We start from the raw sequence: 14003 nt of genomic DNA, 5'->3' as shown, positions 1-14003 counted from the left end.
TGGTTTGGTTTCAAAGCTTTTCATCTGAGATCATCAGCTCCTCAAAGATAGTCTCTAACTTGCTTCGTAATTCCAGAACACAAGAAATGCATTTGGTGATCATGGTGAACAGAAGCTGAAAAACTCCCCGAGGAATAATTACTCCCTGATTGGTAATAACATGTCCTTCACGTATAGCAATGTTGGTGTTGACAAAGTATGTCTAGGACATGTCTCTGAATTGTTTCCAGCAGTACAAATGGATTTGCATCCTGCCATCTAAACTCCCTTGCTTTGCTAATATATTAACAAGAGAGCTGGCTAAGGCTCTGGATCTAGTTTTTGATCACTAAATTGGAAATGTCAGTGGAAAAACCAGTCACAAAGAACAGGGCTGCTCATATTTTTACAGCTGCATAGACCAGAAAGGCCAGAGGGTCATGCACAAGTAAAATTACTACTATGTAAAATATGATGATCTCTGTACCATGTTTATAATTGGTAAAGACCTATGGCCCCTGATCTTTTGCTCCAAATAAACCACACTCAAGCCTTGTTAAGCAGTTCGAAGTGCAACCTATCTTCAGCCAGCATGTCAGTTTCCTTTGCATTTACTGACAATTTCACTTTGTCAGGAGCAAGTGCTCAGTCACAGAAAGATTGCCGGGCCCAAAAGACCCTTTCCAGGAAGATAGAGAGTTTACAAATGAAGGGGATTAAGAGCACACCCATGCTTGGAGATGCCGGCATACCGTACCCCACATTTTATCCCATTTTCTCCAGGGGAATGTCAGGTCTTCGAAGACAAAGACTGTGTCTTGCACACCTTCATGTCTCTGAGCTGCACACCGTTACTTCTCACAGTACAGTCATTTCCCATTAGGAGTCGGAAGGTTCCACTGCAGGGCTGCCTGTTAGAATTTTCCATGGTGATGAAAGGTCCTCAGCACTGCCTATGTGCTAGCCGTTAGACACATGTGGCCACAGAGCACTAGCGGGGCCAAGGAACTGATTTTTTATTTTATTTCATTGTAATCATTTTACATTTAAATTCCCTCATGTGTCTAGTGTTTACTGTATTGGACAGCACAGCCTTAGAATCCTAAAAAGTATCTTTTCACAACAGCCTGAAACAGATGGCCATTTCACCAGTACCTGAGTGTTTTCAGTAACAGGGGTTCATACTGTCTCAGAAGCCCACTGTTGGAGAGTTCTGCTGGGACCAGCACCCCACCCTCTCCACATTAGAATTAGCCTCTATTAGCAGGCATACATGTAGAAAGCACATTTACACATTTTTAAGCAAAGCTATGCATTTTTTTTTCTCACAGGGGCACAGGTTGGTGGAGAACATCCATCCCTGCCTTAGGGTTTTTCTCCAGACCAGGAGAACAGAAGTGGCCACAGGCCTGTCCTGATGTGGTATTAACCTGTATCTTTCAGTCTAATTCTTGAGTTTGCCAAAGAAAGGTATCTTAAACTCTTGAAAAGGGCACAAAAGGAATTGTGTCCCAAATTGTCACTTCTCCCCACTCTATTAAGAAAATCTTCAGATTGGTTTAGAGGTTTTTCTAAATAACCCCAGTTTTCCACAGATTGGCATGGTTCAGAAGCTGATGACAAAATTCAAAATGTCTCGGTCTCCTCTCTGTAAATAGAGATGCATCTACTTTCCTTAGTGGAAAGGCAAACAGTCCAGAGTGTTGAACAACAGAAAGTGCTCCGAAGGAGGTAGGATTTGTGAGAACGCTTTAAGATACAACCTCCAATCCCTAAATGTGTTGTCCTCCCACATGCTGAAGTCAGTATATATAAAGCCATCATCTCTCAGGTCTAAAATGCCCAACTGTCCACTACACCTCAGGTGGAAATGGGGCCACCGAGACATTGATTTGAGTAATGCTAAGTCTGTCAGGTCTTCTGCTTTGCAAATGGAGAAATACAGAGAAAATTAATGATAAAAGACTGAGCGAGGAAAGAGAGAAAAAACAGGTCGCAACCCGGTAGCCTGCTCTTAGTGTGGCTGTGTGTTCTGGATGCCATTGATTGGAGAAAAGAGGCAGCCACATGCGAAGGCAGAGTTCCTCAGGTGGATCCCATTCATTCTTATTTCTATGTTACTGGTCTTGACAAACATGCCTTGGTGATTGCATGCATTTTTTTTTTAAATAGCCCAGATTTTTGGAACAAGATGGTGAAGACTGAGCTAAAGTTAAGTCTAAACTTTCCTTCAATCCATGTGTTTATTTGGTTTTCGAGTCCCAAATGAACCATTCTGTTCAGAAAAGAGCAAAGCAGGTTGATAAATTGGATTTTTTTTAAAAGGACAAAAGTTCATTTTCTACAGTCAGAAAGAAAACACTGCCAGATCCACTGTGTAACTACTGTAAATGTGGGTTTATATAACTTTTGAGATTCATATATCGTCTATTACCAAGGTCTTTAATTCACTTTGTAAACATTGATCAGTCAATAAAATACAGAGATGAATCGTCTTGAGTTACATTTCCCACACTCAGAATGTTAAAATCTCGAATGAGAATCCAGTGATTCAAACCAGCTATAATTTCTGAATGCCTGCTATGTCCCAATAGTGAACAGAGATTTTTAATGACAGTATCTGTTCATAAATGGCCTTAAGATGAATGCATGTAGAAAGTAGAGTGTCCATATGGTATTTGTAACACTTAGAGCAATAGGTAAGTTGTGGCGAGGCATTACTAATTTCTGAAATGAATGATGGATGTTCCGGGAGGGACCTGTCACTTCCAAACTAGAGTCCTCAGGAAAGTGCTCATGAAGGAAGTGAAATTTAAGCCAGAAATTCATGACTGAATAGAATATAGACAACGAAGAGGATAGTAGCACTCATTCTACATGGATGCAACACTATGAATAAAAGTGCAGAGGTAGAAAATTGAATGGCACGTTTAAGAGGCAGTTAGACATTTTTATCTACGATGCTATGGGATGACCAGCTTGAAAGGAAAGCTAATGTTTTCTAAATCAGCTCATTAAAAGAGATATTGGATATCATTTAGACCTGGAAAGAAGGAAACATGGACATGTCATCTTTGTCCAATGGGAGAGCAGAAGTAGAACCATAGTATTATATGGAGTATAATTGTAGGGATAAAACCTTAGACATCTAGTCCAACCATCTCGTTTTACAGATACGGTCAGACCAGATTCCTGAGTCTGAGCCCAGGTCACCGTGTGACAAGGGCTTGTGGAAGAGGGCAGCTGAAGGACTGAGGTGAGGGAGGATAATACAAAGAGCAGAGGTGGGGGATTGCTGGGGTATGTGTCACCCCCAGGAATCACCCAGTATATGTAGGATGAAGAGAAGAGACCCCTTAGATGCAGTGATCAGCCAACTGAAATGAACACAAACCTTTGGGGTAAACAAAACATGATCCCTGGATTTCTCCTACAAAGACCCGAATCTCAAGAACATAAAACAGAAAGCAGGTGATAGCTGTGATCTGGGGTTGAAGGTGAGCATGATACATCTCGTGCAAGTTGAAAGAAGCAAGAAAGTGTGAAACAGAAGTTGCAGGAGGGGCAGGACCCTTTTGGTCTGTTTGCTGCTGTCTCTCCAGTGCCCAGATAAGAACCTGGCACCATAGTAAATGCTCAGGACATGTTCACTGAATATTGGTGGTATAAATGTTTTTATGGGTCCTCATCTAATTGGGGGGACCATGAAATTTACAGTGGGCACACAGTGATGACAGCTCAAGAAGGATCTGTCTAGTAATGGTTCTAAGTGTTGAAAGACTAAGATTCCTTGTTCCCATTGAGCAATAACCAAGAAATCGTTATGTTTGGGGACAGGAATGTGTGGTGCATGAGAAGAAAACTCTAACTTAATCTCAAAGAAAAGTATGCAATGATGCTTCCCAGAATCTGATCATCCTGGTTTATGAGTCTTACAAGGGAGCAACGATAAAATAATAGGAGCTTAATAAATATTTGCAAGGTTTAATTTAATTGAGATCTCAGAGACATGATAATTCTATGATTTAAATAAAATGGCTTTGAAATTAAAGAGGCATGGGTAATTTTTAAGATCACTTCTCACCTGAATTGATATGATCCAAGAATTAAACCGAAGATCATTGACAATACTCTTCTCAGATCTTCTCTGGGGCACTCTTATCCTGTTCCCTGAAAGGGAAAACAATTCCTAGAGGGAAATAGTGGGTTAGTCCAAGAATATCATTGTGATCAAGAGCACATACCTTCAAATTCTGTAAACTTGCAATTATAGTAGCTGTGTCACAAATTTATCATGTAGATAAAATTAATCTTACATATTTTTAAATGGCTCAGCAGAACCATCAAGCCATAAAAAGACATGGAGAACGCTTAAATGCATACTGTTAAGTGGAAGAAGCCAGTCTGTAAAGGCTTCCTACTGTAGGATTTCAACTATATGGCATGCTCAAAACAGCAAAGTTACAGAGATAGTAAAAAGATCAATAGTTGCCAAGGGTTGGAGTGGGGGAGGGAAGGAACGAGGAATGAATGGAGAGCAAGGACTGTTTAGAGCTGTGAAACTGTTCCATCTGAGATTGTTATGGTGCATGTGTGACATTATGCATTTGGCAAAACCCATCAAACTGTGCAACACAACAAAGTGTGAACCCTGATATAATGTATAGACTTCCGTTCATAACATTTCTCTGTTGGCTCATTGATTTTAACAAATGCACCACGGTAATGCAAGATGTTAATAATAGGCTGTATTCATTTTCTAGAGCTACACTAAACAAAGTACCATAAACTGGGTGGCCTGGAACAAAAGATATGAGGCCAGAAGTCCAAAATCGGGTTGTGAGCAGGGAGCGCTCTCTCTGAGGACCCCAGGGAAGGATCTGCTATGTCCTTCCCTCCCAGCTCCTGGGTTGTCTCAGGTGTTCCTTGCCCTCTATCGTCTCATAGAAATAAAGAAATAAAGCCCATTAATTTATTTTTAAAGGAAGAAAAAAATGACCGATCACACAGTACATATTCAATGTTACTTTTAGAAGCTGCATTCACTTATCCAGTGTCCCTGACACCATAGGTTTTATTCTTGATGCGTTCCCAGACCAATATTAGCACTGACCAAAGATCTCAAGGACATTCTGCCAACTATGCACTAATCAGTTTAGGATGATTTCAAGTTGGACAGGACTGAGCTTTCTCCAGGTGGCTTCTCCCCCTGATAATGAGTGCCGGATTAGAGAGCCACCAGCTCTCAGCCTTCTCCCTCCCTTGCCTGGGCTTGTGGTGGGTCATTACCAAAAGGAAGGGCAGCGTGTTAACTGACTGGAATCTGTAACTCTGATTTATTGCTTCGTTACAGCAGCACAAGGGTGCCCTATTTTAAGAAAACCTGCTGTTTGAGAACCCACATTGAAAAGACAAGATATATCTGTAGGTAATGGTTCATCTGCCTTTGTAAAGCACTTTTTTTCCCTTTGCAGAGTCATATCAGAGTTCTTGCAATCTCCTCAGCACAAAAAATTTAGATTTTCATAAAATGTTTCAAGAACGTATCTGTCATATTCTTTGATACATACCTCCTTTTAGCCTGCATTTCTCTGTCAGGCTACTTTGTTCCTTCATGACACTCAATGCTCTACAGTTCACAGAATCTCTTTGCCTTGACATTTTGTCACTTGACTGGTTAAGAGTTCGTTTCCTGACCAATGTTGCTGGAATGCAGCATTGACTGGGAGTAGGGAAGGACAAGAGAGATTACCGGGGACAGGGACTGCTGCTCCCAAAGGGGGAAAAAGTAACCACAATTCCATCAAGACGTGGCTCCCCTTACATCTGAACAGTATCAGAGAGGTTCAGAGAAGCTGTTTTATAAAGGTGTGAGGATTAAGGAAGACCTCCAGCCCTATCCTAGTGTGAGACCAACTGAGAGCCATTTTCACAGACACTGGCACATTCTCCCCACTGAACGGCACTCACCGCAACAGAGAGTCACGCCGCAGCAGGCAGATACGCGTTTTCCTCCCCCTCATTTATACTCCCCACATGCCCACAAACCATAATCCAGAAGGGCACCTGTCTGTGTAGGTGCATCATGTAATAGGCGCTGTCTTTCTCTCCCTCTCTCCTTCTCTCTCTCTCCACACCCCCAGCACCACGTACATGCACAGCAGCATTCAAATGAGTAAATAAATGGATAGGTAGTTCTTCTATGGTTGGGTAAGAAAAGAAGTGCCTGAGTAAGGAAAAAAGTTGAGGAGCCAGAGGACAGGATGGTAGCAGAAAAAGAATTGGACTAGGTAGAGCCAGCGAGGATGGCCAGCCAAAATGACCACAGGCTGTCGGTGAGCTTCACTCCCCTTCGCGTGTTCCATGAGCCGGCCAGGCTCTGCCAGCCGCGGGCATCTTCAGCCTCCCGAGGATATATATTTCATTGCTCATTAGCACCTCCACCAGAGGTATGGGCTGAGAGACCGGAACCGCTGTTGCTAACCGGCAGCCAGCAGGACTCCTTAGCGTGGGTAAGGGAGGAGTGGGCCCCGGAGGCTTTTAGAGGATGGTGTCCAAGTTACTTGGATAAACTAGACAAATGACAATGTTTGCTTATGGCAGACCTCTTTCTCCCATTTCTGTTTGCTGTTGCTATAGTTATTTGAGAAGTGGTTTATATACAACAAAAGACTTCATCGAAGAAAGAAGCGAGAAGAGTTTATTCTCTCCGTGCGCCTAGCATTCGAGTGACCAGAGTCTGGCCCACTGCCCACAGGGCTGTCCCCACGCACCGTGCACTGTGCACCCCAGGGTAAAAGGTCCTCAACCTCCTCTCCGGGGACCCTCAAATCACTGTAGAGAGTGTGGACTGAAAAGTATAGAAAAATTCCCCTGGATGGATGAAATAATAAAAGGAAATACGATGGATGAAATAATACAAAAAGGAAAACTGTTTCTTTCCTTCATAACTAGCAAAGTACCTGGAGTATACTCTCGATCAGAGTAAGATAGAAAAGCACCTAAGAATTTAAAAGCCCCAAATAAACACCAAAATTTGAATTTCTAAAAGATTTATAAGCAGTGTGAAATAATACCCTAGGGGATAGGAAAGGGAGAAAAAATTCAAACATTGTATAGTTTTGTTTTTGTTGGCTGAGATTTTATTTCTGTTTTTGTGGGTTTTTCAAGGAGGAAAAAAATGCTTGGGGGAAAAAAAAAGAATCTAACAATTTGTTTAAGCCTTCTGCACTTGGCTTCAAAATCTAAGTGCTGATTTTTGCCGCCTGAAACAAAGATGCTGTTAGGTGATGGCTTTAGGTTTTACACAGCTCCTTATTTTCTGATGCAGGGCAAATGGCTTGTCTCCTGTGCACAGAAAGGGCTGGAAAATATTTTTTGTGATCCGAGTGCAGCAGAGAGTCTAGGATTCCAGAGGAAGTGGAGGCCTCCCGCTCCACACAGGAAACAATCTTCAAGCAGGCCTTAAATGCCAGATTCCAGGCCGAGTTTAACTAACCACTGACAGCTCTGTAAACAAAGCAAGGACAAAAAGAGCCCGCTTCCCCTTTTCTGGTAGTCATTTTGGGTTTGGGGGCTGCAGGGGAATTCTGGAATACTTGACTCCATGGCACAGCAATGCAGGAGAAGTGAGTTCTTCATTTGAAGAGCTGGAAAGGGAAGATCTTTCTGGGATTAAAACCATCACGCAGGAGGTAGGAAAGGATCAAATGGTTGGGCTACAAAGAGCCGGGGCTTTGGAGTTCTGAAAACAGCTTGATCCTTCGTAAGGGCTCTTTAAAAACGCTGCTGCTCTGTTTCCTGGTGGTGCTACTGCTGCGGTCTTTCTTATCAGGCTGCTGTGGATGTTCCTTTAGAATATGCAAATGATGCCTGCTCACGTGTGTTGTTTTTGTTGCCTTTTCCTTTTCTCTCAGCTCCTACATATTCCTTCCGTTGCCACTTTTCTTTTTTCCATCTTGTTCTCTTTTCCTCTTTCTTTGTTCACTTTTGCAAAACATTTGTGGTTCAGCAAGTTACAGAGAACACAATCATTCAGTGGCCCTCAAGCGATCCCCCCCCCCAGTATTTCAGGTCTTGAAAATCTCTCTGTCCTCGGAGGTCTTTGTGTTTTTTAACTCTAATCCTGTCATCTTTCTATTTGTCTCTAGTAGTTTCCTAAATGAGACTGACTGTAACACAAAAAGGACTCAGCTCCGGAGTCAGAAATTGATCTCTGGCTCTCACCAGGGTTCAAAGGTGTTTTGTATTTTGAAGTGTAAAGAAGAAATGAGGGAAAATGAAAAAATGGTGAGAGAGTAATGTGATGCATGGGAGCTAAGACTCGGCTCATCTCTAATATTGATTTTACCTACTCCCCTTCAGGCCCAGACTTTCTCTGGTCCCCCCAAACCTGAAACCACACCATGGATGATTTTGAACGTCGCAGAGAACTGAGGAGGCAAAAGCGAGAAGAGATGCGCCTGGAAGCAGAAAGGTGAGGACCCGGATGGAAACGTGCGTGTGTTCTGATTACTAGGAGTGCTGGTTTCAGGCCTCAGAGCAAATGTATTGCATGCTGAACTGTTTTCAAAAGTAGTTAGGAAAAGTTTAGCTGTTAAGACTCTACAGTCTGCATAAGAAGAGAAAACCAAGAACAAGAAAAACAGAGATTTGACAAGAATCAGATAGTTAATGAGTGCGTTTCATACTGGCATCTTTTAATGATGAAGGCAATGTGTGGAAAAAGTTTAAAAAGTGTTTGATATCAAAATGTCTGGAAAATGGCAAATATTGGATATTGAAAACATTTAGGAAATGGGAGTCTTCAGTCTAAAAAAGTAAAGGCAATCCGTCCCAGATGGATCTTGTGACACATTTTTATTCTTACTGGAAAAGCAGCCCAATCCAGTAATCCACATGTCAGAGGTTAATAGCCAGTGGGGTGCGTTACTGTGCAGATCCTGAATCTAGTTGGAAGCTGTGATGTTGTGTGAGGCCTCTGTCACGGAGACGTCCAGGGCAGATTGGGGAAATAAAGCAATGACCTTGGAAGCATGAGGCATAAATGCATATTTTAAAATTACAGGCCTCAAAGCAAAGGTCGGTGGCATTTAATGTGTCTTCAATCTGATGTTCTTTGGAGAAAACAAGAGTAGGCATTCACAGGAAGAAAAATGTTCAACAATGGTCTTAAAATCAAATTAGTTTTGCCTGACACTAGTTTGAAGGCACAAGTAGAAAGACAGCAGCAAAGTGATCCCTTGGCAACCCTGCAGTAGAAAGCTGGAAATTCACACCTATAGCCAGAGGTATTTGGGACTTTGGGCTCTTATTTGCATGAAGAATGTGAAAGGAGAAGGCAAAACTACTGCCTTTGATTAAGTTGGTAAGTTGGTCAGACGGACTGTCATGGAAGGTCTGTGCACATACATGAGGCATCATGAATGATACCTGGGCTCTGTAGGTTCGAAGTCCTGCTCTTCCTCCTATGAGCTGTACAGCCGTGAGCAGGTGACTCCTCTGTAAGCCCCAGTTGCCTCATGTATAAAGTAGGCATAATATCTGCAGAACTTGTGTGATGTTTGTGAAGATTACTGAACTGTGTAAATGGCCCAGCCCAGCACCTGGCACTGATTGGCTTCCATAAATGGTAATAGTTGTTGTGTCGTTGTTGTTTTGTTGTTATTATTTTAACCACTATCATTAGCTAACCAAGTAAGAAACAACATGGCCGTGCAGCCAGAGCTAGACATTGATGCTAAGAGAAGGAAAGGCAGTCATCATCCTGCCATGAAATTAGTCAGGAAAAGCTCCGCAGAAGCGGCAGGCATGGAGGAAGTAATGCCAGTGATGAAGAGTAAAAGGAGGTGAGCTGGCTGGTGAGAGAGTGACATCAGCCAGAGCTCACAGGTGGAAATAAGAACCCAGGGGCAAGAAACCCATGGGGTCCTAGAGGAAGAATGGGTTGGACTCGCCCATCTTGGGTGAGTCTGTTTCACAGGAAAGGCGATGACAGGGGCTTAGCAGGGTTGCTCTGTGTAATAAAAATATGTTGGAGAAAGTTACCTGCAGTGGACTAGAGCATGGGGACCCCAGCATTGGAAGAGTTATTGAACATATGGTAATGAGGGCCTGAATCAGGGCAGCAACTATGGAAAAGGAGTCAAACACGAGAGTCTTCATAGAGGGAGAATTAGCAAACCTTTCCAGAGAAGGAGAAACTCAAAGACAATTCCTAAATACATAAGTCTGAGGAGCTGGAAGGAAATCTTTGTAGTGTCCCAAATGGGGAAACCCGTTCCATTCTTACATGCACATGGGAGGAGTGTTTAATGCAGGTAGAAACCCCATCCAAGTGGAGATTGCCTCCAGGCATTTGGCGGTAGACATTTTCAATCTTTATTCAGAAAGGAAGAGAAATTACTGTTATGGAAGTAAGTCTGGGCACACTCAGTACAGCTCTGGTGGTACGAAAGCCGAAGGTGTGGTAGTGACAGTGCCAAGAGGTATGTGTAGAGAGAGTGAGAGGTCATAGAAGATATCGTGGAAGCCATCCAAGGAGACAAAAAAGCCAGGGAGAGTATGGGGGCGCCCATGTTAAGTGGACATAGAAACCTCGTGGGCAGTGTCCAGACCCAGGGAAACATACTATTCTGTGTAATGATCTCTTATTCTGTCCAATGATGTCTTGTTTGGCCTCAGGTTCTCCTGAAAGTCTACAAATATCTTTACCCAGTAAATGCTAAACATGAACAAGTTCCTGTGTCTGTGCTCAGGTCAGGGAAAATAATGGTGAGGTACAGACAGGGTTTCTGCCTTTATGTCCCTCACAGTATGCTAAGAAACTGTAGTATAACAGGATCAGAAAACAGACCAGGCCAGAGCGTGGGGGCAGGCCTGACTCAGCTGTTGGCTAGAGGGACTCAGGAAGGAGGGCAGGAAATTGGGCGCCTGTGTAAGTCAGGATCTTCTACTTCGTTGTTAGGTGTGAATAGGGAGATGGTGAATCACTGTGAAAGGAATAATAGAACCAACTTGCTGTGGTTAGAGCCCTACTGCGATTAGAATGAATACCTAGATTTCTTTATATGTTTATATTTTTAATTGAAGTATAGTTGACATAATATTGTAACAGCTTTAGGTGTACAACATATTGATTCAATATTTATATACATTATAAAATGTATGATATAATACCATGATGAGGTAATCATACCATATCATCCATTACCAAGTTATTACAATATATTATTGACTATATTCCCCATGCTGTACCTTTCATCCTGTAAACTAGGTTTCTTTATAACCACGATTTTGCCAAAGGATTTTCCACAAAGCTACATAGTTCATTAATTCCAGTTTTTTGTTTGTGTGGAAGGGAATGTCTTCCTTTAACATCAATCTTGAAAGGAATGTACTCAGCTTAGTTAGGTACCCTTATTAACCTAAAGTAATTTACACAGATTTATCCTAAGCATTTTAATTTACATTTCTGTCTGTATTAATTCTTTTGGAATATTATATTCCATATGAAGCCTTTTCCTTTTTTCTTTTTAAAGAAGTACTTAAGTTCCCCTGTATATTTGTACTATTTACCTTTTCAGTTGTCAAGATTCTGTTCTTCTAGTCTTCTAGTTCTCTTATCTGGGATGTGGGAAGTAAGTCCATGTCCACCCTTTAGGATTTTGTAAGATCTCATCATTTATGGGGAAGTGCAGGGCAGGCTTTATGGTCCAGCCAACTTTGATGGGCAAGTTCAGGGTGTACACAGGGAACAGATGGCCAGAGTCAGAAATCAAGGGCCGTCTAACATTGGGGTTTTGATCTGAAGACACAGAGCACAGAGGACCCTGGGTAAGTCCCTCTTCCTTTAGCTTTAGATCTGGGCTTCCTTATCTGTAACAGGAGGTGATGTTTTTCTCTTGGGGATTGGTGGTAATTTTTACTTTTTGGTTTTGATATCATCTAATTTGTTTTACAATGATCATATATTACTTAATTTAAAACCAAATAAAATAATAGATATTTTCCATTTTGGAAAATGTGATTCTATAGCCTTAGGCAATGTACTTGGGAACACACTGCAGGAGGCTTCACTTTTCTTTGGATTAAAGGAACTAAGAGAAAGAACTCAACCCAGATCTACAGTGACAGCGGAGTAAATTAGCAAAAATAGAGCAAAAAGCTCAGAGCTGTGGACTCATTCATTCACTCACTCGTCCAACAAGTTTTTATTAGGCACTCACTCTGCTCCAAGCTCCACTTTGAACACCGAGGACGGACCAACAGAAGGATGGGGTTGGGAAGAGAGTGCTTAATGCTTTTCAACCTGTAAAAAACCAAGCGATGATCAAGAAACTGCATTTTTTATGTCTTCAAACACAATATGCACCCTGATATTTATGGATACTTATTAAAAATGGCTTATATCCTTTGTATGCTGTACCCATGCAGACCATATGGGGCAGGGGCAACACAGAGAAGAGAAAGTCTGTTGACTTTTTCTTGCCCACAAAGCTTTCTGAATAAAAATACCCTGTTGTTTTAATTAGTTGTTATTGAGTTTGATTAGCAGGTGCAGTTCTGTTTTGCAATGATAAATAACTTAAAACTTGTACTTCACCAGATGTTATAACCACACATTAAAACCAGCCAGATTCTTATACATTTCATTCCTCAGAAATAGATCTTTTAAAAGATTATTTAAAAAGCTAACCATACACTTATGTGCCATGCTGGCTTTCATGAGTTTGGAACTGGCATTTGCTCACGGCATGACGGCCACCCTGAGACTGTCACACACATGCCTCATTCTGAGGGTTGTGGGCCAGTCTGTTTCAAATCATCTAGCTTCCCATCACCTAGACTGTGAACTTAGGTAATCAAAAATGCTATTCTTGACTTGACTTTCACTCTGAGTCCTTAAGATGAGGTCTTTATACTTGGTAAAAAGAGGTACTTTATTAGGTAATGAAAACAAGTGCACTGAATATCTATAAAGTGTATACTGAACCCTGCTGAATGGTCACCAGTCCAGCCAGGATCCCAGTAGTCATGAAGTTCATATCCTAGGTGGATTAGTAACTTTAGGGCAATCTTGGCTGGAAGGGGAAGAAAAAAATTTTGGTAGGCAGAATGGATTGAGCAGAAAATCAGTGAAAATCTTCAATGCACTATTTTTAAGCAAAAGATATTTGTACACACCTCAAACTGCACTCTTAAATCTTAATTTAAATTTTTAAACTGTATTTTAAATTACCTAGTTGAACAAATAGTCAGTTTTGCTGTTTATTATTCTTCATCTACCGCATGGGAATAAAAAACCCATAGTTATATTCTGCTTCCTTTTCTGTTTCTGCCTTTTATTTTACTCCTTCTCAGCCTTTGTCTTTGTATTTCTCAGTGCATGCTAATGTATTTTCCCTTGGTCCATATCCGTCTGCATCCACACTTGATTCACTTGATTCCATATCTCTTCCCATCCGAGCATGAAACACCCTGGATTATGTATGCCTGTGCTTTCGTAACAGCAAAGAATACATACATTTTCAGATGGGAAAGTGTAGGGGAAGGGAACACATTTTCAAAGGGGTCAAATTCAGCTCTCTTCCTATGCAGCAAGTACAAGATAAATGCTAAGTGTGTGCTGTGTATCCAGCAAAGATGGACTGATTACACCATCAGCAATAGGTATATCTGAGTAGGACACATGTTCTCCATAAATGAAATAACACCAGAAGGCATAACAGTGGGAGGCAGTAGAGACCAGCAATTAAGAGTATGGGCTTTAGCACTATGTAGCTGTACTGGCAAATCCCAGGTTGGCCACTTATTAGCTACACGACTTTACAAATTATTTGATCTTTCTAACCCTGTTTTCTCATCTGCAAAATGGAGGAAATAATAGTATGCACCTTCTAGGGTTTTTGTGGGGATTTAAAAAGATAATACATGAAAGGATTAACACAGGGCTAGTCACCTAGTATTTAGTGGATTATTACTTATTATTTGTGGAATTATTATTTTTATTTATTGAGTGGTGT

At 41.5% G+C, this 14003-nt stretch overlaps 1 protein-coding gene across 5 annotated transcripts in view; it reads left to right on the top strand.

Moving 5' to 3' along the window:
• Window positions 1-14003, top strand: part of CALD1 (caldesmon 1) — a 183319-nt gene that overhangs the window by 76391 nt on the left and 92925 nt on the right. For 4 of the 5 annotated variants that reach the window (XM_037019671.2, XM_017659375.3, XM_017659379.3 and 1 more), the window contains exon 3: window positions 8344-8455. In XM_037019671.2, the coding sequence (XP_036875566.2) occupies window positions 8385-8455 (71 nt within the window). In that variant the 5' untranslated portion in view covers window positions 8344-8384. Of the gene's footprint in view, window positions 1-7532; window positions 7674-8343; window positions 8456-14003 lie in introns of those variants that run through there. The other variant, XM_037019672.2, reaches the window with a different exon arrangement.

This window comes from Manis javanica, chromosome 6 (assembly GCF_040802235.1).
Source record: "Manis javanica isolate MJ-LG chromosome 6, MJ_LKY, whole genome shotgun sequence".
Classification (NCBI taxonomy): domain Eukaryota; kingdom Metazoa; phylum Chordata; class Mammalia; order Pholidota; family Manidae; genus Manis; species Manis javanica.
The sequence above is the reverse complement of the archived record's forward strand: the minus strand, read 5'-3'. Positions and strand labels throughout refer to the sequence as shown.